The sequence below is a fragment of the Anomaloglossus baeobatrachus genome, assembly GCF_048569485.1.
Source record: "Anomaloglossus baeobatrachus isolate aAnoBae1 chromosome 5 unlocalized genomic scaffold, aAnoBae1.hap1 SUPER_5_unloc_4, whole genome shotgun sequence".
In the NCBI taxonomy this organism is placed as follows: Eukaryota; Metazoa; Chordata; class Amphibia; order Anura; family Aromobatidae; genus Anomaloglossus; species Anomaloglossus baeobatrachus.
The window spans coordinates 1020002-1042808 of record NW_027441808.1 but is presented as its reverse complement, the minus strand read 5'-3'; the positions used below and the strand labels follow the sequence as shown (position 1 = coordinate 1042808).

Below are 22807 nucleotides of genomic sequence, written 5' to 3'. Positions count from 1 at the left end.
CAGCCAGGGGAGCGGGAAAGTGCCGCTCCTCCCCTTTGGCCATCCAATCCTTTAAAAACGGGCTCGCTCCCCCTCCCCCCACCCATGACACCCTGACCTCCCCACCAATCAGGGGTCATGCAGGCCTCCGCAAATGCCCCGGGGGAGGGGGGGGGCAATGCTCCGTCCTCTCTTGATCGCAGTGCCAATCTGAGGGACCACCTTCATGCACAAAACTAGCACTATACAAGGCAGTGCAGCCTCTCACATCACATCCCATTCTGCATACAATTGCCAGTAGTGTTGAGCTAATTGAATTGCACTTGTTTGATTTCTGCACTTTTTTTATCAAACCTTTCTCGTTTTGTGCGGTGCTGGCAATTTCCAACACTTTGTGCGGTCCAATTTGAATGTTTAAATTAAACCGCATTGTGAATATACGCGATACTGCGGCTAAAATCGCTAATATTCGCTATTTTAGCGGCCGCATTGTGTTTATTCGCAATGCGGTTCAATACTGACCTGTACAAAAATGGCTCTCGGCACAGGACAACTTCCATGGAAACCCATGTAAACAGTTGCATAGGTTTTTATGGAATACCAGCAGGATTGAAGCAGAATTTTTAAAATAAGTATATGGAGAATATATCTATTATAAAAAGTTCTCCTCAGTTAATGGCACTTGCCCATGTGATCCTACCCCTTTACTGCCAATATATTAGTGATGGCAGAAGACATTGGTCCTTGATGGGACACCAAAAAACAGTCTTTTCCAAAACAGCTAATAACAGAGGAAATAAACTGCATCCGTCCATCCAGGCTATGGCACTTAGTTTATCCAATGGGCCCTAGAGACACTTTTCGGCTGCCTTCACACTTTGTGGATTTGCAGCGGAGTTTCCAGATCATCAGCGTGGAAATTCCATGGCATTTACAGAAGCCGACAGCGGCAATGGCTTTATCCAAAACACATTCTCACTTCATGGAAAACTTCAGAATGTGACGTGAGGTGTGAAATTGGCTTCAGCAGCGTCACTATGTGCAGAATATCCGATATGCCACATTCATTGCAGTCAATGGACGGGGGAATTCCGCAGCAGATTCCTTCTCTAAATCCGCCTGGATGCAGAGGCCACATCTGACGCTGCAGATTTGCTGCAGACTGTTTGCAGCAGACACAGCCCACAGTGAACTCGCCAAGTGTGAATGGGGCTCTACAATGTGGCGCTGAGGATTAGGATCTTGTTGCTATTTTGCATGTTCATTTTGTGTTTGTTAAAGTTTTTACAGCAAATAATATAAAATCCGGTTATTCTGGAAACTATTCTGTTTTATGTCATAAATTGGCACGTGTAGATTTTTACTAAAAGGTACAATCATGGGTTAAAACATACCAGAATTTGGCTTCAAATTTAAAGCCAAAGGTAATAGGAAATGAAGAGCCGTTTTCGGAGCCAAAAGACCCGGCTCACCAAAAAACCGCATTTTACCCATCACTACTGAGGAGCTGACCATGTGACCCTGACTCCTCCCCTCCATGTGACATCATCACAGGTCCTAGAAGCACAGAGCAGCCACATGTATACTGTGCGGCTGTTACGCTAGATACGGCGGTTGGGAAGCACCAAGCGAACAGCAAAAAGTAAGGTAAGGAAAACCCTGTGTCTAGGGAAACTAAACTAGACTAAACCTACTGCTGGTCCCTGGGCCCTCACCACCATAGATAGGTTCCTCACCTCTGCCCCGAGCCGGATACCTGACCCTAGCTATAACTACCGCTGCTCCCTGGGCCCTCACCACCATAGATAGGTTCCTCACCTCTGCCCCGAGCCGGATACCTGACCCTAGCTATAACTACCGCTGCTCCCTGGGCCCTCACCACCATAGATAGGTTCCTCACCTCTGCCCCGAGCCGGATACCTGACCCTAGCTATAACTACCGCTGCTCCCTGGGCCCTCACCACCATAGATAGGTTCCTCACCTCTGCACCGAGCCGGATACCTGACCCTAGCTATAACTACTGCTGGTCCCTGGGCCCTCACCACCATAGATAGGTTCCGCACCTCTGCGCCGAGCCGGATACCTGACCCTAGCTATAACTACCGCTGCTCCCTGGGCCCTCACCACCATAGATAGGTTCCTCACCTCTGCACCGAGCCGGATACCTGACCCTAGCTATAACTACTGCTGGTCCCTGGGTCCTCACCACCATAGATAGGTTCCTCACCTCTGCCCCGAGCCGGATACCTGACCCTAGCTATAACTACTGCTGGTCCCTGGGTCCTCACCACCATAGATAGGTTCCTCACCTCTGCCCCGAGCCGGATACCTGACCCTAGCTATAACTACTGCTGGTCCCTGGGTCCTCACCACCATAGATAGGTTCCTCACCTCTGCCCCGAGCCGGATACCTGACCCTAGATATAACTACTGCTGGTCCCTGGGCCCTCACCACCATAGATAGGTTCCTCACCTCTGCCCCGAGCCGGATACCTGACCCTAGCTATAACTACTGCTGGTCCCTGGGTCCTCACCACCATAGATAGGTTCCGCACCTCTGCGCCGAGCCGGATACCTGACCCTAGCTATAACTACTGCTGGTCCCTGGGTCCTCACCACCATATATAGGTTCCTCACCTCTGCCCCGAGCCGGATACCTGACCCTAGCTATAACTACTGCTGGTCCCTGGGTCCTCACCACCATAGATAGGTTCCGCACCTCTGCCCCGAGCCGGATACCTGACCCTAGATATAACTACTGCTGGTCCCTGGGTCCTCACCACCATAGATAGGTTCCGCACCTCTGCCCCGAGCCGGATACCTGACCCTAGCTATAACTACTGCTGGTCCCTGGGCCCTCACCACCATAGATAGGTTCCGCACCTCTGCGCCGAGCCGGATACCTGACCCTAGCTATAACTACTGCTGGTCCCTGGGCCCTCACCACCATAGATAGGTTCCGCACCTCTGCCCCGAGCCGGATACCTGACCCTAGATATAACTACTGCTGGTCCCTGGGTCCTCACCACCATAGATAGGTTCCTCACCTCTGCCCCGAGCCGGATACCTGACCCTAGCTATAACTACTGCTGGTCCCTGGGTCCTCACCACCATAGATAGGTTCCGCACCTCTGCGCCGAGCCGGATACCTGACCCTAGCTATAACTACTGCTGGTCCCTGGGTCCTCACCACCATATATAGGTTCCTCACCTCTGCCCCGAGCCGGATACCTGACCCTAGCTATAACTACTGCTGGTCCCTGGGTCCTCACCACCATAGATAGGTTCCGCACCTCTGCCCCGAGCCGGATACCTGACCCTAGATATAACTACTGCTGGTCCCTGGGTCCTCACCACCATAGATAGGTTCCGCACCTCTGCCCCGAGCCGGATACCTGACCCTAGCTATAACTACTGCTGGTCCCTGGGCCCTCACCACCATAGATAGGTTCCGCACCTCTGCCCCGAGCCGGATACCTGACCCTAGCTATAACTACTGCTGTTCCCTGGGTCCTCACCACCATAGATAGGTTCCGCACCTCTGCGCCGAGCCGGATACCTGACCCTAGGTATCCCTACTACGGGGCCCTAAATAGGGAAAGGAAGGGATGAGCTTTTCATCAACCCCACTAAACACTAAAGACGACACAAGGGGGACATACAGGAAAATGCATGAACTGCTTATCTACAGGTGACACAGGTAGAAGTTCAGCAGCAATACCACAGAGGAGTACAAGCCACCTGCTTACAACCAAGGCTTGAATGAACTAAAAATATCACCAGCATGAGTCCAAGGAAGTAACGGGTATTTAAGCACCCAGACAATGCTGATGATCTGGTGTAAGGCGAGCTCCTGCTGGGTCCAAAAGGGGGAGAGAAATCCAGCAGGAAATTAATACTGACAGCAGGAACAATGGAAAGTCAGGGAGCATTCTGCGCAGCCAGATGCTGTGACCTTCTATAGCCAGAAACCACATGACTGTTACTTGTGACAGCGGCTCTGCAGGTGGAGGTGTGTGGAAATTCCCCATTATTGGTCACAGGTGACATTAACCCCTTCAGCGCTGTGACTTTCTTGGAGTTTTTCTCTCGCTGATTTCTATGAATTGTGAGGTTTTTGTTCCTTTTCCTCTGATAGATACAGACACCCCAACTATGAGAGGCCGGAAGTGAGGAAACCCGTCTGCCCTCAGTCCTCAGCCCCTTTCTACCCTCGGTCCTCGCCCCTTTGTGCCCTCGGTCCTCGGCCCCTTTGTGCCCTCGGTCCTCGGCCCCTTTGTGCCCTCGGTCCTCGGCCCCTTTGTGCCCTCGGTCCTCGGCCCCTTTGTGCCCTCGGTCCTCGGCCCCTTTCTGCCCTCGGTCCTCGGCCCCTTTCGGCCTCGGTCCTCGGCTCCTTTCTGCCCTCGGTCCTCGGTCCCTTTCTGCCCTCGGTCCTCGGCCCCTTTCTGCCCTCGGTCCTCGGCCCCTTTCTGCCCTCGGTCCTCGGCTCCTTTCTGCCCTCGGTCCTCGGCTCCTTTCTGCCCTCGGTCCTCGGCTCCTTTCTGCCCTCGGTCCTTGGCCCCTTTCTATCCTCGGTTCTCGGCCCCTTTCTGTCCTCGGTTCTCGGCCCCTTTCTGCCCTCAATCTTCGGCCCCTTTTTGTCCCCCCACAGTATAATGTTCCCCCAGAATGTTCTCATTATATGTTTCCCCTTATTCTCTCCAGTAATTGTATTATTACAGCGGATTCTTTATGATGTTACATCGTCATCTTCTCCCCATTCAGGTCCCTACAATATCGGATCCTCTCAGTGGAGATCTTCTATAGAAGAGAATTCTCCTGATTGCCCCGTGAAGGATGGATATGGACAGGGACAAGATGGCGGAGAGGATATTACACCTCACCCTAGAGATCCTCTTCCGGCTTACTGGAGAGGTGAGAGATTCTGATGACGTCACATTACATCATTCTTATCTATGGGAATAACAGATGGACAGAACTGGAGAAGTGAGGACTCTGGAAATGTCTGGAGTGAGATTTATTACTGTGTCTCTCCATAACCAGGATTACACAGTAGTGAAGAAGACCTCTAGTGAGTGCTGTCAGGCCCCTGTGTCTGAGGGATGGGGAAGACCCCTGAGCCCAAACACGGGGCCTCCACCTCACCCCCCGATACATGAGGACATCAATGACCAGAAGATCCTAGAACTCACCTACAAGATGATTGAGCTGCTAACTGGAGAGGTGACACTGCTGGGAATGCTGGGACATTATACAGTAACGCTATGAAGGGATCGGGGGTGACGGTATCATTGTATGTGTCAGGTTCCTATAAGGTGTCAGGACGTCACCATCTATTTCTCCATGGAGGAGTGGGACTATTTAGAAGGACACAAAGATCTGTACAAGGACGTCATGATGGAGGTTCCCCAGCCCCTCACATCACCAGGTAATAGACAGGACTAAATACACACGGCCTATAATTATCTGTATGTAAGGAATGAATTCAGTCCCTGTATGTGTCTCCTCCAGGTCTATCCAGTAAGAGGACAACACCAGAGAGATGTCCCCGTCCTCTTCTCCCACAGGACTGTAAACAAGAAGACCCCGATATTCCTCAGGATGTGTTTCCTCCAGCTCTATCCAGTAAGAGATATCTACTCATGTACTTTCTGCACTAATTTTCTGTTTACATTTTAAGGCGTTTTGCTGTGGGATTTTTTCAGCTGTATTTTCTTTCCTTCTGCTTCTTCCGCTGTTTGTGTGCCGCCCCTGTAGCAGTCGAACCACTCAGATCCGGGGTCGCTGCTGTTGCTCGAGGGTCTATGGACCCGGGGGCTTGTGGTCACTTCAATGTGAAGGGGGGAGACTATTTACAGGGGGTAAGAGTTCTTGACGCCACCCGTTGTTCACGGTAAGGGAGTACCGCCGCTGCTGGGAGTGCTCGGGCTACATGGAGTGGGGTAGCCTGATGATGTTCCCTCCACAGGTAGGGGAGGCCCCGGGACTCTGGATAATGGTGGAGCGGGGGTGCGCAGGGCCAGACGGAAGCAGGGGACGACCATGTACTCACTCAGGCAGCATCGGTGATGGTGCGACCGCAAAGCAGACTCTGACAACAAGGTAAACCAAGTCTCTGGGTGCCGCTGGCCTCTTGGGGGAGCCCGTCTGGATGTCCATCCCCTGTAGTACTGTCGGGTGATCCGGAGCCTCCCTCCTTGCACAAATTTAAAGTGTTCTGGTGGCCCGTATGCGTAAAGCTGTCCGGGCCCTGCTCCCTACTTTAGTGTAAGTGGAGCTGTGCTCTCAAAGGCTCACTCGTGGGATTTCTGTGGGCTGCTTGGGTTGGAAAGCCCTATCCCCCTTGTTGCGCTAGTGCCCCTGATCTCTGAGCTTCATTGGAACAGTCCATAAAATCACTATCCTCCACAGGTTAATTGCCGGGTTGCCTGAAGATACTCCCCGACCTAGGGTCCTGTACCCTGCCATGCTTTTGGACCCAGACCGGTTATTAGACTCTGATGCTTCCTGTACTCTGAGACCAGGTCTAGACACCCAGGCTCAATACCCTGCAACTGGGTCTCCGACTCCACCGGTCCCAGACCACCGTCTGCGACCCAACCTGCCACAAACAGGGAGTCACACACTTCCCAGCCCCTCACTTCTCGAGGGCTACCACTCAACTCTCTCTACTTCCTCTCCCTTTGCTCCCCTATGGCCAACTACTCTGTCACCTCCCAACAGTCTGCCTGACCCCTAGGTGGGCGGCCCTATTCCAGCTCAGCAACCCACTGGTGTGCCTGACAGTGTGTGGTGTGAGGTGTGGTTGGGAGTTTGGATGCTGATGGAAACAGTACCACAGGTTGGAACCCAGACCCATGAGGGGTTGAAAACTGCACCAAGAATAGGAAGTGCAGTACCCTGTGACACCCCGAATAGTCCAGGGGCGTCACATTTGTTTCTAGTGCCTTCTCTATGTCATTATGAAGGCAACTCAAAGACCTGTAGAGGGTTATGATTACTGTGTTTCCCAGTAAATAAGACCTACTCCAAAATTAAGCCCTAGTTACTGTCAGGGCCAGCGTTGGGAGGAGTCAAACTGCGCAATTTCTCAGGAACCCCACTCTTAGGGTCCCCATCAGTTGTATTCTAAGGTTAATTGTTTAAGGACCTTTGATGACTTCAAAGTCATGTGACATGATGTAACCAAAGGTCTTTTAACTTCAGGAGTCTAAAAGAACTAAACAGAAGACAGGCTGGCATGCAGGACTGGCATTAGGGGAAAGGGAGAGCAAACTGGGCAATTTAACAGGCCCCTATTCTCTTAGGGGCCCCAGTGTTTATATTATAATAATAATAATTTTAACCAGCTTTGCCAAAATTGGCAAAGCTTGAAAAGAACAAGGGTGTGATGCCACCACTTCTCTAATTCGTAACAAACTGCTGCGTTCCCTATGTCAGCAATCTCACTCCCGTCCCTGATATCATTTTGCAGTGTCCATCGCCGGTCTTGATGAATTGGAGCCCAAATGTTTATCTGCACAGACAGCAATACTTTGCTACCTTCTTTGGTTACAAAGCCTAATTGTCTATGTTGTGGACCAATGTCACAGAGATGTTTACAGGTTATTCAACTGTCAAGGTGGTGTCAGGATCTGTGGAAACTACACTCTGCCTGCTAACTTCTCTGATGTCCGTGAGCAGTGCAGGGAGACACAGGCATCAAAGCACAGACAGGCAGGCTAACAAAAGTTAATGTCTGCTGGGCTGCTAGTTGGTGTCTTTGATCACATGCAGCAGGAAGCCAGTATCATTCTCTCACCTTCTGTATATGCTGGCTGGACTATTTCATTAATGCCAGCTATAGGTTACCTATACTGGTGAGGTGTTGTGATACAGACTAACGGGTGGTTGTTGCGCATTATTGCTGTGAATTGTTGTGGTGTTAACCCTTGTTGTCCTTTTGTTTCTGTCTTCCTGCTCTTGCTTTTCTCCTTAAGGGTGCTTTACACGCTGTGACATCACTAGTGATTGCTAGCGATGTCGAGCGCGATAGAACCCGCCCCCGTCGTATGTGCGACATTTGGTGATCGCTGCCGTAGCGGACATTATTGTTACAGCAGTGTCACACGCACATACCTTGTCAGCGACGTCGCTGTGACCGCCGAACAATCCCTCCCTCAAGGGGGAGGTGCGTTCGGAGTCATAGCGACGTCACTGCGGCATCACTAAGTAGCCGGCCAATAGAAGCGGAGGGTCGGAGATGAGCGGGACGTAACATCCCGCCCACCTGCTTCCTTCCGCATTGCCGGTGGACGCAGGTAAGGAGATGTTCGTTGTTCCTGCGGTGTCACACATAGGGTTGTGTGATGCCGCAGGAACGACGAACAATGTCGTACCTGTGGCAGCAACGATATTAAGGAAATGAACGACGTGTCAACGAGCAACGATTTTTCACGTTTTTGCGCTCATTGATCGTCGGTCATTTGTGTCACACGCTGCGATGTCGCTACCGGCACCGGATGTGCGTCACTATCGATTTGACCCCGACGACATCGCAGTAGCGATGTCGCAATGTGCAAAGTACCCCTAAGAATGAATTTTTCCCTAATTTAATTTCTGATGTTATAAAATAAATGTACTTTCAAGATAATATCATTAAAAACTAGTAACATTGTGTTTATTTTTAGCAGATGACTGTATTGGGAGTTCAGGTGGACATCTAATATCTTCAGAATGTATAACAGATGATGAAAGTATCACACATGATACATATGAAGAGCATGCTGTTGTCCCAGATATACCTCCAGTCCTTCCTCGGAAAGTTCTATCATCTGATCTTTTCAAGCAAGTCCAAAATTCTGATTTATCACAGAATTTTAAGCAAAATAAAAGTTACAGAAGGGATGTCGACCAAGAAACGGTCCCTACAAGGGAGAAACCATTTTCATGTTCAAAATGTAGGAAATGTTTTACCAGGAAATCACATCTTGTTAACCATCAAAGATCTCATACAGGGGAGAAGCCATTTTCATGTTCCGAATGTGGGAAATGTTTTAGTCAGAAATCAAATCTTGCTGCGCATCAAAAATATCACACTGGGAAGAAGCAGTTTTCATGTTCAGAATGTGGGAAATGTTTTATTCGGAAATCACACCTTGTTAGACATCAGAAAAATCACAAAGGGGAGAAGTCATTTTCATGTTCAGAATGTGGGAAATGTTTTACCAGGAAATCACATCTTGTTAACCATCAAAGATCTCATACAGGGGAGAAGCCATTTTCATGTTCCGAATGTGGGAAATGTTTTAGTCAGAAATCAAATCTTGCTGCGCATCAAAAATATCACACTGGGAAGAAGCAGTTTTCATGTTCAGAATGTGGAAAATGTTTCATTCGGAAATCAGATCTTGTTTGGCATCAAAGATCTCACACAGGGGAAAAGCCATTTTCATGTTCAGAATGTGGGAAATGTTTTATTCAGAAATCAAACCTTGTTGTACATCAAAGATCTCACACCGGGGAGAAGCCATTTTCATGTTCAGAGTGTGGGAAATGTTTTATTCAGAAATCAGATCTTGTTAAGCATCAAAGATCTCACAGAGGAGAGAAGACATTTTCATGCTCAGAATGTGGTAAATGTTTTATTCAGAAATCAGATCTTGTTAGGCATCAAAGATCTCACACAGGAGAGAAGACATTTTCATGCTCAGAATGTGGTAAATGTTTTACTAGGAAATCAGGTCTTGTTTACCATCAAAAAAATCACACAAATTAACCATTTTATGTTCTGAATTTGGAAAATGTTATTCTCAGAAATCAGATCTTGTTAAACATGTGAAGAAGCCGCACAGGGAAGGAACATTTTTCAAGTCGTGAATAATTGAAATGTTTAACTGGTAAATCAAGTCTTTCCGACCATCAGAAATCCAACAGAGCGGAGCAGCCATTCTTACTTTCAGAATTTGGCAAATGTTTTTCATCATTAATCTGGTCCTGTTGTCAGATGAGTCACATGGGAGAAGCCATCATGATGACCATAATTCAAAGGGTTTTATCCAAAAATCGGCTACAATTGCTCAAGTAAAGGGCCATTTACATGCTGCGACATCGCTAACAATATATCGTCGGGGTCACGGTGTTTGTGACGCACATCTGGCGTCGTTAGCGACGCAGCGTGTAACACGTATGAGCGACCTTAAACGATCGCAAAATAGCCAAAAATCGTTGGTATGTGAGAGATCGTTCACTTACCAAAAATTGTTGTGTATTCAGTAGCGAGGTTGTTCGTCGTTCTTGCGGCGGCACACATCGCTATGTGTGACAACGCAGGAACAAGCAACAACCTCGTACCTGCGGCAGGCCGCAATGAGGAAGGAAGGAGGTGGGCGGGATGTTCGTCCCGCTCATCTCCGCCCCTCCGCTTCTATTGGACGGCTGCCGTGTGACGTCTGTGACGCCGCACGTACCGCCCCCTTAGAAAGGAGGCGGATCGCCGGCCATAGCGACGTCGCAGGGAAGGTAAGTCCGTGTGACGGGTGTAAGCGATGTTGTGCGCCACGGTCAGCGATTTGCCCGTGACGCACAACCGACGGGGGCGGGTACGCTCTGTAGCGATATCGGTACCAATATCGCAGCATGTAAAGTACCCTTAAGAATTTGTGAGGGAAAGTACCATTTTCTTTCTTTTTAAACTTATCGTATTTTTCGGACCATAAGACATACCTAGATTTTGAAGAAGGAAAATAGGGAAAAAGATTGAAGCAAAAAATGTGGTCATGCCGCACTGATATGGGGGTATCTGCTGCTGACACTGTTATAGGGGTACTCTCCCCAAATTTCTAGTGCAATGATCGCTTTCCCTTTAAATAGTGCTTATCACAAATCTGTGGCTGCCTTTTTTTATTTACTAATACAGTGAAGAGCTGCAGATTAGTGAATTTTCTAAATATAATCCAGTACCAAAATTTTTGGAAGTGTCCCTAATGTCCCCCAAAAGGAACTTCTAGGTTGTGAGATCCCACAACCCTCAGTGATCACTGATCGTGAAAGAGTGAGCTTTTCGACCCCAGCTCTGCGGCATCCTTCTTAAGCAGTTCACTAAAACCTTAAAGTAAGGGACCTCGCTGGATTAGTTGACAGAGGAATTTCTCGTGTTTAGAGCAGCTGCAGAGATTTGTGGGTTTCTGCTCTGCACACAGAGATCCCACAAACTAGAAGTTCGGGCTCAACTTTGCTAGTAAAATTTGTAAAATGTTTTGATACTGGATTGTATTTGTAAAATTGACTAATTTCAGATTGTTTGATCTTTTTAGTAACTAAAGCAGTGGGCAATCACTGATCTCGGGAAGACCAGCCAGAAAACACTGCCGGCAGCCAGCAAGGGCGCTTAACACAGTGAAATCCTAGGTGTATTGCCCCCTGAGAAGTATGCAAATCAAAAAGGTCCATGAAGCCTCTGTTAGGAGTCTCGACACAGAAAATAGCCAGAAATACCCCGCCTTGGTATTTCCCTTGTCATATCTTTAAACTCGTCAAGAGCTGGATATTGACTAAAAGGGCCACTTAATATGGGGGTATCCTAAAAAGAGCCACTCCTTGGCTAGGTCCTTCCAGGAGGGATATCTGGCTATTTTCTGTGTCGAGACTCCGGACAGAGGCTCCATGGACCTTTTTGATTTGTTTAGTTACTAAAAATCGCATCCCCAGATTGGAGATAGGAACTCTTAAATATATCTTATTGTATATAATTGCATTTCAAAACTTGCTGTTTTGTTAAATGCTTGTAAAATATATATTCTTTATGCCTATCTATATTGTTTAGATGTTATGATTTTGCCTCAGAACCTCTGGAGTTAAGGCAGAGCTGTAGACATTTCGCAGAAAAATAGTGAGGGGCTGTCACATAGGTGTCTCGGTCGGCTGACAATCCATTGGCAGCAAGTGTTGGAAAATCCCAGAGATTGGCAGAACATGTTTGTTATCTGACAGTTCTCTGTTTCTGCTGCAGCAGACTCTATGATCCTGGGAACCTGTCAGGTTTTTCCTCTCAGTTGCCGGCCTCTGACTTCCTTTATAAACCTCACCCTGGTGTGCTTTCGGTGTGGTTTATAGTTGTTCCTGGCTGTGGTCTGCGGTGGTTGTCTCCTCTTGTTTTTCCTGATAGTTCTGTGGTAGCTGCTCTTAAGAAAAGTATAAAAGTGAAATAAAGTAATAATTTTATAGTAATCTGCGCCACTTCAAGTTATTCAAAAAGGATATAGATAGGGTAAAATAGGGTAACTAGACCGAACGGAAATATTTAAATTTTTTAATTTTTGTTTTTTATTTTTCCACCAAAAATAGTTATAGACACTCAAAAAACTATTAATCTATTGTTTGATAAAGATCAATAACTAAATGATGCACATATAAAATATTTGTGGCACAGCTAGAAATAAAATATATGTGCACACAAATAAAATCCCCGGCAGGCGGCTGATAGCTGCAATACACAGTATGATATTACATATATTTCAATAGTCGCAGGAAATAATCTTTGAATAAAAATAAATTAAAAAATCATTTGAATTTTTACAAAAAAACTTTATTGAAAAAATGCCGTTTTTTAACTGTCCGAAGTCTGAACAAATTTCCATCAATGTCAATATTAACTCTTGAAAAGTTTCTCAAGACAGACAGTTCAGTTTGTTATTGATAAAAGAAAAACTCAATTAAAAAGGAGTAAAAATGTGATCCTCCAATTATTCAAAGAGATCAAATCATATAAAAACCACCCAGATGTTAATTTATCCAAAAATATCTCAAAACGTATATATTTAAAAAAGAAAAAAATTATGGAAAAGAGAAAAAATTTTGACGAGACTTAGGTTCATCCGAAAGTTGCAATAAAACAAATTTCAGATTAGGGGCATCCGAAGTGCACAATAGGAGGAGTACATTAGAAACTAATCAATATGAAATTATTGACGAGAGAGTGTTCCCCACAAAGGGAAAGTGAGGTGGAAGAATTAGACTTTTCTGTACATGAAACCTCGGTGGACTTCCTACTACAGAGCCCTCAAACAAATAATAATATATCTAAGATACCGCTAACTCCCATTGTAATTCAAACTAATGATTCCAATACCCAACAAATTAACAATACAGATATTAATATAGACATACGTACTCCATAATTTAGGAGATACAAATGAACCAAGTACATCACAAAACGTTAATATTAATACATGTAATAAAAACACGAGGATCCCCCCTAGGAGTACAAAAACATATGGGGGGCAAACAATAATTCAAATAAATTAAAGACAAAACCCACCACTTTGGATTTTTTCATAATGGGAAGAAAAACCGCGAGGGGAGGGAAACTCACCGAAAAGAAAACAGACAACCAGATAGTAAAGGACCCTCAAAATTTTTTTAATCTTAGTCAATACAATCTAACCAAAAAGAAAACATCATTATTATAGATAGGTCTGAAATTTGCACCCACCACAAATTTCAATCGATTCCAAGCCTTTATTGGAATTAAACAATTTATGAAGAAATTAGCGTTAAAAAATTTTTCATGAAAAATCTTATATTGAATCAAATCCCTAACAATTCAATTCTAACGTGAAACATACTGACGTAAAAGGTAAATCAAATTTTCATTCTCAAAACGATTATTCAGACGTGTTGTTAACAGCCCAGCAGACAAAGGGGGTGGTATTGTAATTAGGGACCAAGAGAATTATGAAAAGGAGTCAGCTCGACTTCTGGGGGATAGGAAAACATATGAAGTCCTAAAAAAGGACCCTACACGTCAGTATAATGAAGAATTAAATGTCTTAGTTAAAAAAGGTTTTGAATTAAAAATTTAGAATAAGGAAGAAGCTACATATATTAAAAACCAGACCCCTAGGACAGCTGTATTCAACACATACCAAAAATCCACAAATCATCAGAAAATCCACCGGGACGCCCTATAATATCAGGGATCGGCTGTCTGACAGACAATTTATCCAAATATATTGATACACATCTCCAAAAATGTGTTTCATTATTGCCGGCATATCTTAAGGCTAGTACCCAGGTACTACGACTCTTGCAAAAAATTAAGTGTTAATGAGTTTTATCTACACGAGACAGAAGAGAGAAAGAGTATACCTATCAAGGGATCACTAAAAGATTGTATCATGTAAAATTGGAAATCTTTATTACAAAAAGGAAAAATACAAAAAGATCTCCTCACTGGGAGTCAAGGCACACCAAAAGACAGTTAAAAACACTTAAAGGCAGACATGTATTCCCAAGCCAAAAACCATCTATATATATAATTGCCTTATTCTGTCTGTCTGTCTTGCTCCAAAATTGTGTCATTACAGTGACAACCGTCAGAATGGCCGCTGGGCTTGGCCTGGCCCCGCCCCTCCACACGGATTGGCCGCTCGGCTCGGCCTGGCCCCGCCCCCCGCATGGATTACCTGTTTGGCCAGGCCCGCCCCCCGCACACAATGCCCGCTAGGCCACGCCCCCTCACACTATGCCCGCTAGGCCACGCCCCCTCACACTATGCCCGCTCGGCCACGACCCCTCACACTATGCCCGCTCGGCCACGCCCCCCGCACACGGGCACCTGTACACCTCCCCCCCAGGACAACTCCTCCCATTATACTCCTCTTTCCCCAGGACTACTCCTCCCATTATACTCCTATTATAATCCTCCTATTATACTCCTCTCGGAGGGGTTCGCAGCATGGGGGATGGAGCACGATGGGGGGTGCCCAGAATGGGGGGATGAAACACGATGGGGGGTGCACAGCATGGGGGATGGAGCACGATGGGGGGTGCAGCATGGGGGGTGGACCACAATGGGGGGTGCCCAGAATGGGGGGATGAAACACGATGGGGGGTGCGCAGCATGGGGGATGGAGCATGATGGGGGTGCAGCATGGGGGATGGAGCACGATGGGGGGTGCGCAGCATGGGGGATGGAGCACGATGGGGAGTGCAGTATGGGGGATGGAGCATGATGGGGGGTGCAGCATTGGGGGGTGGACCACGATGGGGGATGCCCAGAATGGGGGGATGAAACACGATGGGGGGTGCGCAGCATGGGGGATGGAGCACGATGGGGGTGCGCAGCATGGGGGATGGAGCACGATGGGGGGTGCGCAGCATGGGGGATGGGGCACGATGGGGGGTGCGCAGCATGGGGGATGGAGCACGATGGGGGATGCGCAGCATGGGGGAAGGAGCCCAATGGGCGGTGCAGCATGGGGGGGTGGACCACGATGGGGGGTGCACACCTCCCCCCAAAACACACACCGCCACACACGCACCGCACAACACACCACACACACACTGGGAACCACAAACACCGCCCTACACAGACACCCACACACACACAGACAATGCTGCACACACACAACACACAAACACCGGGGCACACACAAATATATGCACATACCGCGCAACACACACATTGCACAAAACATACCTCCCCCAAAAACACACCCACGCACCCCAAACACACACACCCACACAAACCGCGCAACACACACAGCACCACACACACACAACGCTACAGACACACAGCGCTCCACAAACAATGCAACACACAACGCAACACACAAACAACACCACTCTCACACCCCCCCCACCCAGACAACACCCAGAACATTTACAGCGCCCTACACAAACACTTGGCAACTACACACAACAACATCTATATATATATATATATATATATATATATAACAAAAATCATACATTAACTACACAATACGTAAATTCTAGAATACCCGATGCGTTAGCATCGGGCCACCTTCTAGTTTATAATAAGTATCAATAAATCACGATGTTTCTTAACACCCCTCATGCAAATGCAGCATTGATAAATAGTACAACCTGCTATGCAGCATACAATATTGACCACATAATACAAAATATGATAAAGTATAATGTGCAGGCTTGAGCAGAGCCTTAGATATAATATGGTATGTTAAGGGAGACTATAGTACCTCAGGGGTCACAGGCTGTCGTTTGGAGTAACAGTGGTCTAGTGGACCTTTTCTAAATGGCTTGTTTGTAACAGTCTAACAGACAATATAAGGGACACTTTTTGAGGACCACAGTAACACAGACAAAGCCAGGAGGTACAAACCCTGGTCAATACGAGCATATATTCATATATACACATAAAGTGCAGTAATAAGCACAGGCAGTATGAGCAAACCCCTGAATTCAAAGAGCATAAGAATGAGGCTCACTGAGTTCGCCAGTTCAGGGCAAGGCAGGTTGAAACCAATTACACTATCTTGTACGGCCAATGTGTGTGAGTCAACCCTTGAAAAACCGCAGTGCTAATATCAGAACTAAAGATTAAATGCCATAGTAAAGGCCTGCAAATGTATGCTGCAAACAAAGAGTGCAATAATACGCACAGGCAAAATGCACAAGCCCTAAATGCTATAGTTGTATGGGCTAGCCGAAACAGTATTTAGGCACACCCTATTCAGTGGTTCAGGGTGATGCCAGTTAGACCCATACTCACTGTCCCAAAGGGGAGAAAACCTATGCAGCAGGATATCAAGAGGGGTGGGTTTTTGGGCGATGTTACCCCACGCGTATCGCCCCCATGCAGGAGGCTTCCTCAGGGGAAAAGACAGACGTCTGTGTTACTGTGGTCCTCAAAAAGTGTCCCTTATATTGTCTGTTAGACTGTTACAAACAGGCCATTTAGAAAAGGTCCACTAGACCACTGTTACTCCAAACGACAGCCTGTGACCCCTGAGGTACTATAGTCTCCCTTAACATACCATATTATATCTAAGGCTCTGCTCAAGCCTGCACATTATACTTTATCATATTTTGTATTATGTGGTCAATATTGTATGCTGCATAGCAGGTTGTACTATTTATCAATGCTGCATTTGCATGAGGGGTGTTAAGAAACATCGTGATTTACTGATACTTATTATAAATGGTTTTTGGCTTGGGGATACATGTCTGCTTTTAAGTGTTTTTAACTGTCTTTTGGTGTGCCTTGACTCCCAGTGAGGAGATCTATGTATTTTTCCTTTTTGTAATAAAGATTTCCAATTTTACATGATACAATCTTTTGGTGATCCCTTGATAGGTATACTCTTTCTCTCTTCTGTCTCGTGCCTTATCGTATACCTGGAGATCCCATACGGTGGTGCCCTTCCTCTCCATATATTGTCTCTGAGTTATCTACACTTTACATTTATAATTAGTAAGAAAATTATTAATTTTTTAGATTTAAGTATATTTATTGAAAATGGAAAAATTGAGACCAAAACATATAATTAGCCCACGGATAGTAACAGCTGTATTTCCTTAACAAGTTGCCATCTTCCGAGTTGGCTTTTAAATGTCCCCAAAAGCCAATTCATTAGGGCATATAGAAATTGCAGTAGGCCAGAAGATTTTGAAGTTGAAGCGAAAAAACTGGTAAATAAATTTGAGGAAAAAAGTTATAATAAAGGGTTCCTAAATAAAGTATATACAGAAATAAAACAAACCCCAAGGGACAATTTATTTAAGCAGAAAAGAAAAAAATCCGGGTCAGAGAAAATTGAAAAAATTGAAAACCTAGATATCCCCATAATTTTACAGTATACAGGGTAAACGAAAATTTTAAGAAATGTAATAAAAAAGTGGCTGACCCCCACCTTGCCATGTACATCAATTTGGTATGTTTTTTCATCTGTTTTTTATTTTGACAATTGGTGTCTGTTCACAATCAGCCATCAGGCCCTGTCCACAGGCTATTTATTTCATGCAGCATTTGCTTGGGCCTGTCCCGCCCACAGCCATGATTCAGTCATGGCTATAGAATTGAAAAGCACCAGGTAGATGCTGCTATGAACAGTTCTACTTTTTCATATATGAAGCCGTATGGCACATTTTATATATAAAATATTTTAGAGTAGGACTGCCCCAAAGAGATTTGCCGTGATGTGGCTGGGTAGCTCAAGAAATTGCATTTTTTTTTGCCAAAAATCTCAAATTTATAATAGTACAGTTTGGAATTTTTAGTGCAGTGCACATCTTATAATACATGCTATTTTGAGTTTAGCTGGCTTTCTTGGTTTTTTTGTAATAAAAAAGTATTAGAGTTTATTAAAGGAAGATAAAATGAGGAATTAATCCCTCTTTATCCAAAATTTGTGTATAGAAAGGCTAATAATTTGGGGAATTTGATAGCACTTACCATATGAAGACCTAATAACACTCAGTGTAATAAGGGTGCTATCTGTAATACGAATGGCTACTAGCCTTGTAAAAAATGTATTGTTTTGCAAAAATGTAACAAATAAAAAAAGAAAAAACTTTATGAAAGGTAAGGAAAAAGTTATCATTAGTGATTTAATCACATGTCAGACGAAAGGGGTAATTTATTGTATAGAGTGTCCCTGTCAGGAAAGATACATTGGCAGAACAATTAGACCCCTGTATAAAAGAATTGGGGAACATATTAGAAATGTGAAGAAAAAGTGTACCAAACACCCCCTCTCTATACATTATATGAAAACACATGGAGGATCCTTCTCTAGTTCACAAGTTTGGGGGATCCAAAAAATAATGGAAGACTGGAGAGGGGGGGGGGGTTATTAAAAAATGTCGAGAGCAGAAAGCCAATGGATATTTGAATTAAATACTCTTAAACCTTATGGATTAAACAATGACATTGAGTTTCTAGCTTTTAACTAAAGATAATACATTTTATCCATTAGTATACCTATGTATTTGGTTATATAATAGTGAAAATTGTTTTATATATATATATATATATATATATATATATATATATATATATATATATATATTTTACAACTATCTTTAAAAAAAAAAAAAAATTCAGCGAGATGTATATGCGCGCTGCCATTAGGATCCGCGTCACTTCCGGTCCCGCGGCACCTATCACCGCTCACTTGGAGGTTTAAAAAGCCCGCCCTTTCATAGCTCAGTCACGCCATTCACCACAGCGACACCGCTGTCCGCAGGCGTGCAGTATTCACTTTCTCCACCTGGTCAGGTGTTTTCCCTCCAGTGACTCCTGATTATTCATGGTTGGCTTATACTTTTTAACATAATGTATTCACCATTGTGCCTCTTTCTCATCACATATCCCTCACCTGCTGTGCACAGCATTTCACAGCTGATTATCTGTTTTCTTTGTGTTCAGCATGTTTGACAGTGTATATATGAGGAAGGTCATATAGACCGAAATGTCGATGATATTGACATTATACCAATTAAAGGGATCATCTTTTTTCCGCTACAATATTGAGTGCCGGATTCTTTTTTCTATATGAATACGGAGTTGGACCCTATCTGAGAACCAATCATAACCCCAGGAGCGCCGTACACCTATATATTTGAAATCACTGGGAATGTCACAGACATCATTGCAGGGTACAGACATCACTGGGGGGAGCACAAATATCACTGGGGAGCACAGACATCACTGGGGGGAGCACAAACATCACTGGGGAGCACAGACATCACTGGGGAGAGCACAGACATCACTGGGGAGCACAGACATCACTGGGGGGAGCACAGACATTACTGGGGAGCACAGACATCACTGGGGGGAGCACAGACATCACTGGGGAGCACAGACATCACTTGGGGGCTGCACACAGCTCTTGAGGAGCCCTGACATCACTGGGGGGACACAAACCTGGGGGGGATACACAGCATTGAGGGTTGCACGCAACTCTGAGGGGAGGATGGTACACAGAACTGGGGGGACGGGACACAAAGCACTGGACGGGGCACACAGCAGCAGAGGGCAGGCGCTGGACACACAGCAGCGCCAGACTCACAGCACCGGAGAGGAGGCACACCACCAGAGGGCGGGCACACACCGCTGGAAGCTATGAAGCTGCTGTGGGATGGAAGCGCAGAGCGCTAAACCTGCCCACAAAATAAGTCCTGAGCAAGCTGGCACTGGACAGCGGGAGAACCCACTGGTATGCAGAAGCAGAGCATGTGGGGATTTAAAGGGCCTGTGGACTGCAAGACAGCAGTGGCGGCTTAAACACTGCTGTCCCCCGCAATCTGCCCAGGGGCCGCAGAAAAGGTCATGGCGGGCCGCATGCTTCCCGCGGGCCTGAGGTTCCCCACCCCTGAGGTAAACACTGCCTACTTTTCAGATTAAATATATAAAATTCATAGTGTATGGCTTCATGATGTGATTTATAGATTAAGAGGAACAAAGCTACTTGTAACGTGTGTCCAATCGACCTGTATAAGCAGAGACCCTTATTCCAGCGATGGGTCACTTACTTGGCTGCTTGCTGAAGTTTTGATAAAAATCAGTTTTATCTGCTTAAGATCTACCAGTTCTCGAAATGCTCGTGTATAACCCTCCCACACCACTGATTGGCAGCTGTGTACAATAAGCATAGACAGAAAGCTGCCAATCAGGGGTTGGGTGGGGTCATACAGAGCTTATGGAGAACGAGAATACATGGCAGCAGGTTTACTTGGATTGAGATTAAGAGCGTGTCAGCTCGAAACACGTACCATCACCACATCTCATCATTCATGGGGATTTTATATCCTGGATGTGATTGACATTGGATTTTTAATGGAATATAAATAAAAGTCAAGTTTTATATATATTGAACTCGAGTGCTGGATCTTCTCTGTTTTCATGGCAGCAGGTTTACTAGTTCTCTAGTGATAATTCCCTAGCGGTAATACAGTGTTTTATCAAAACTACAGCAAGCAGCCCAGTAAGTGACACATCATTGGAATCAGAGTCCCTGTCTTTATATTATTCTGACGTTTAATTATGAGTTAAACACTTAGTGACAGAACCCCATTAATTCCGAAAACCCCAGCAGAGGTATCATACATGTTACTTGCTCTTCACCGACTCAGAGTTAAGCCAAGTATGTGACACTTTTCAAAGTTTGTGTGACCTTTCTTGGTATAAAAGTGTGATGAATTGGGACCGGAGTGTCTTAATAACTTCCACATAGCTAGGTGTCACGGGTGACAGACAGTCATGTGGTTTCTTGCCATCAATGCTCACAGCGTCCGTACAGAATGCATTCCTGCTGGATTTATCTCTCTCCCTTTTGGACCCAGCAGGAGCTCGACTTCCACCCACCTGTTGATTATCAGTATTCCCTTTGTGTTTAAATTCCCATTCCTTCCGTTGGATTGTGCTGGCGATATTTTCAGTTCCTTCAAACCGAGGTTGCAAGCAGGTGGCTTGTTCTCCTCTGTGGTGTTGTTGCTGAAAGCTCTGCTGAACTCCTTCCTGAGACATTAATGATAAGTAGATCATGCATTTCCTCGTGTCCCGTCCCCCCTGTGTCTTCTATAGTTGTTTAGTGGGGTTGACAAAGAGCTCATCCCATCTGTTCCCTCTTTAGGGCCCAGCATTAGGATACCTAGGGTCAGGTATCCGGCTTGGCACATAGGTGCTGAACCTATTTCGGGTAATGAGGGACCTCAGGGACCAGCAGTAGGTTTAGTCAGGGGTCATCATCTTCCTAGACACAGGGTTTCCCTTCCATTTCCTTCCTCCGTGCGCTTGGTACTTCCCCGTACCTAGCGTGACACTAAGATACAGTGTGATTTAAATTCTCCCCTCCCTATTTTTGTGTGAAATGTCTACAGCTCTGCCTCAACTCCAGAGGTTCTGAGGCAAAATCATCACATCTAAACAACAGAAAGCCAGGCATGAAGAATATATATTTACAAGCATTTATTAACAAAACAACAAGTTTTGAAATGCAATTATATACAATGTGATATACTTCAATACTCACTCTTCAATATTCACTGCTCCTCACTCCCATAATCCCGTCTACCTCTAGCCACTGAAGCCGGCATCGAGGGGTGGGTAGAATTATGGGTGTGGGGAGCAGTGAATATTCATACTCTTTAATAGCAGGCACATGATGACCCAGGCACCAACTTACTGCTGCGGCTGAGTAATTACGTGTGTCTGCTATTAGAGAATGAATATTCACTGATCCTCCAGTCCATAATTCTGGGTGTGGGGAGCAGTGAATATTCCGGTAGCTGATGTCTGTGTGTAACTGCAGGTGCATGGCAGTGACGTCAAGCAACGCACCGCTTACACAATGAATTCACTTGCCGTCACCAAAGACAACACCGCACACTGGGGGAGCAGAGGGATGGTGAGTATAATCATTTTTTTTGTCTGCAGTGTGATGAGGGATATATACCTGGATGACAGCAGGGGGAGATAGATCATTCGTGCAACCTGCAGCCCAAGAGGTAAGGGGCCCATTTTCACCTGTACATAACTAGATGGGAATCATATATACAGTGCCTACAAGTAGTATTCAACCCCCTGCAGATTTAGCAGGTTTGATAAGATGCAAATAAGTTAGAGCCTGCAAACTTCAAACAAGAGCAGAATTTATTAACAGATGCATAAATCTTACAAACCAACAAGTTATGTTGCTCAGTTAAATTTTAATAAATATTCAACATAAAAGTGTGGGTCAATTATTATTCAACCCCTAGGTTTAATATTTTGTGGAATAACCCTTGTTTGCAATTACAGCTAATAATCGTCTTTTATAAGACCTGATCAGGCCGGCACAGGTCTCTGGAGTTATCTTGGCCCACTCCTCCATGCAGATCTTCTCCAAGTTATCTAGGTTCTTTGGGTGTCTTATGTGGACTTTAATCTTGAGCTCCTTCCACAAGTTTTCAATTGGGTTAAGGTCAGGAGACTGACTAGGCCACTGCAACACCTTGATTTTTTCCCTCTTGAACCAGGCCTTGGTTTTCTTGGCTGTGTGCTTTGGGTCATTGTCTTGTTGGAAGATGAAATGATGACCC

General features: G+C 45.6%; 1 protein-coding gene across 1 annotated transcript; it reads left to right on the top strand.

The window, feature by feature from the left end:
- The first annotated feature begins 4879 nt into the window (after nucleotides 1–4879).
- On the top strand, nucleotides 4880–14084 carry LOC142259253 (uncharacterized). The gene is made up of 4 exons (XM_075331732.1): nucleotides 4880–5203; nucleotides 5285–5408; nucleotides 5492–5605; nucleotides 8650–14084. The coding sequence occupies exons 1-4, from the start codon at nucleotides 4949–4951 to the stop codon at nucleotides 9735–9737; spliced, it is 1581 nt and encodes a 526-aa protein (XP_075187847.1). The 5' UTR covers nucleotides 4880–4948; the 3' UTR covers nucleotides 9738–14084.
- The last annotated feature ends 8723 nt before the right edge of the window (nucleotides 14085–22807 follow it).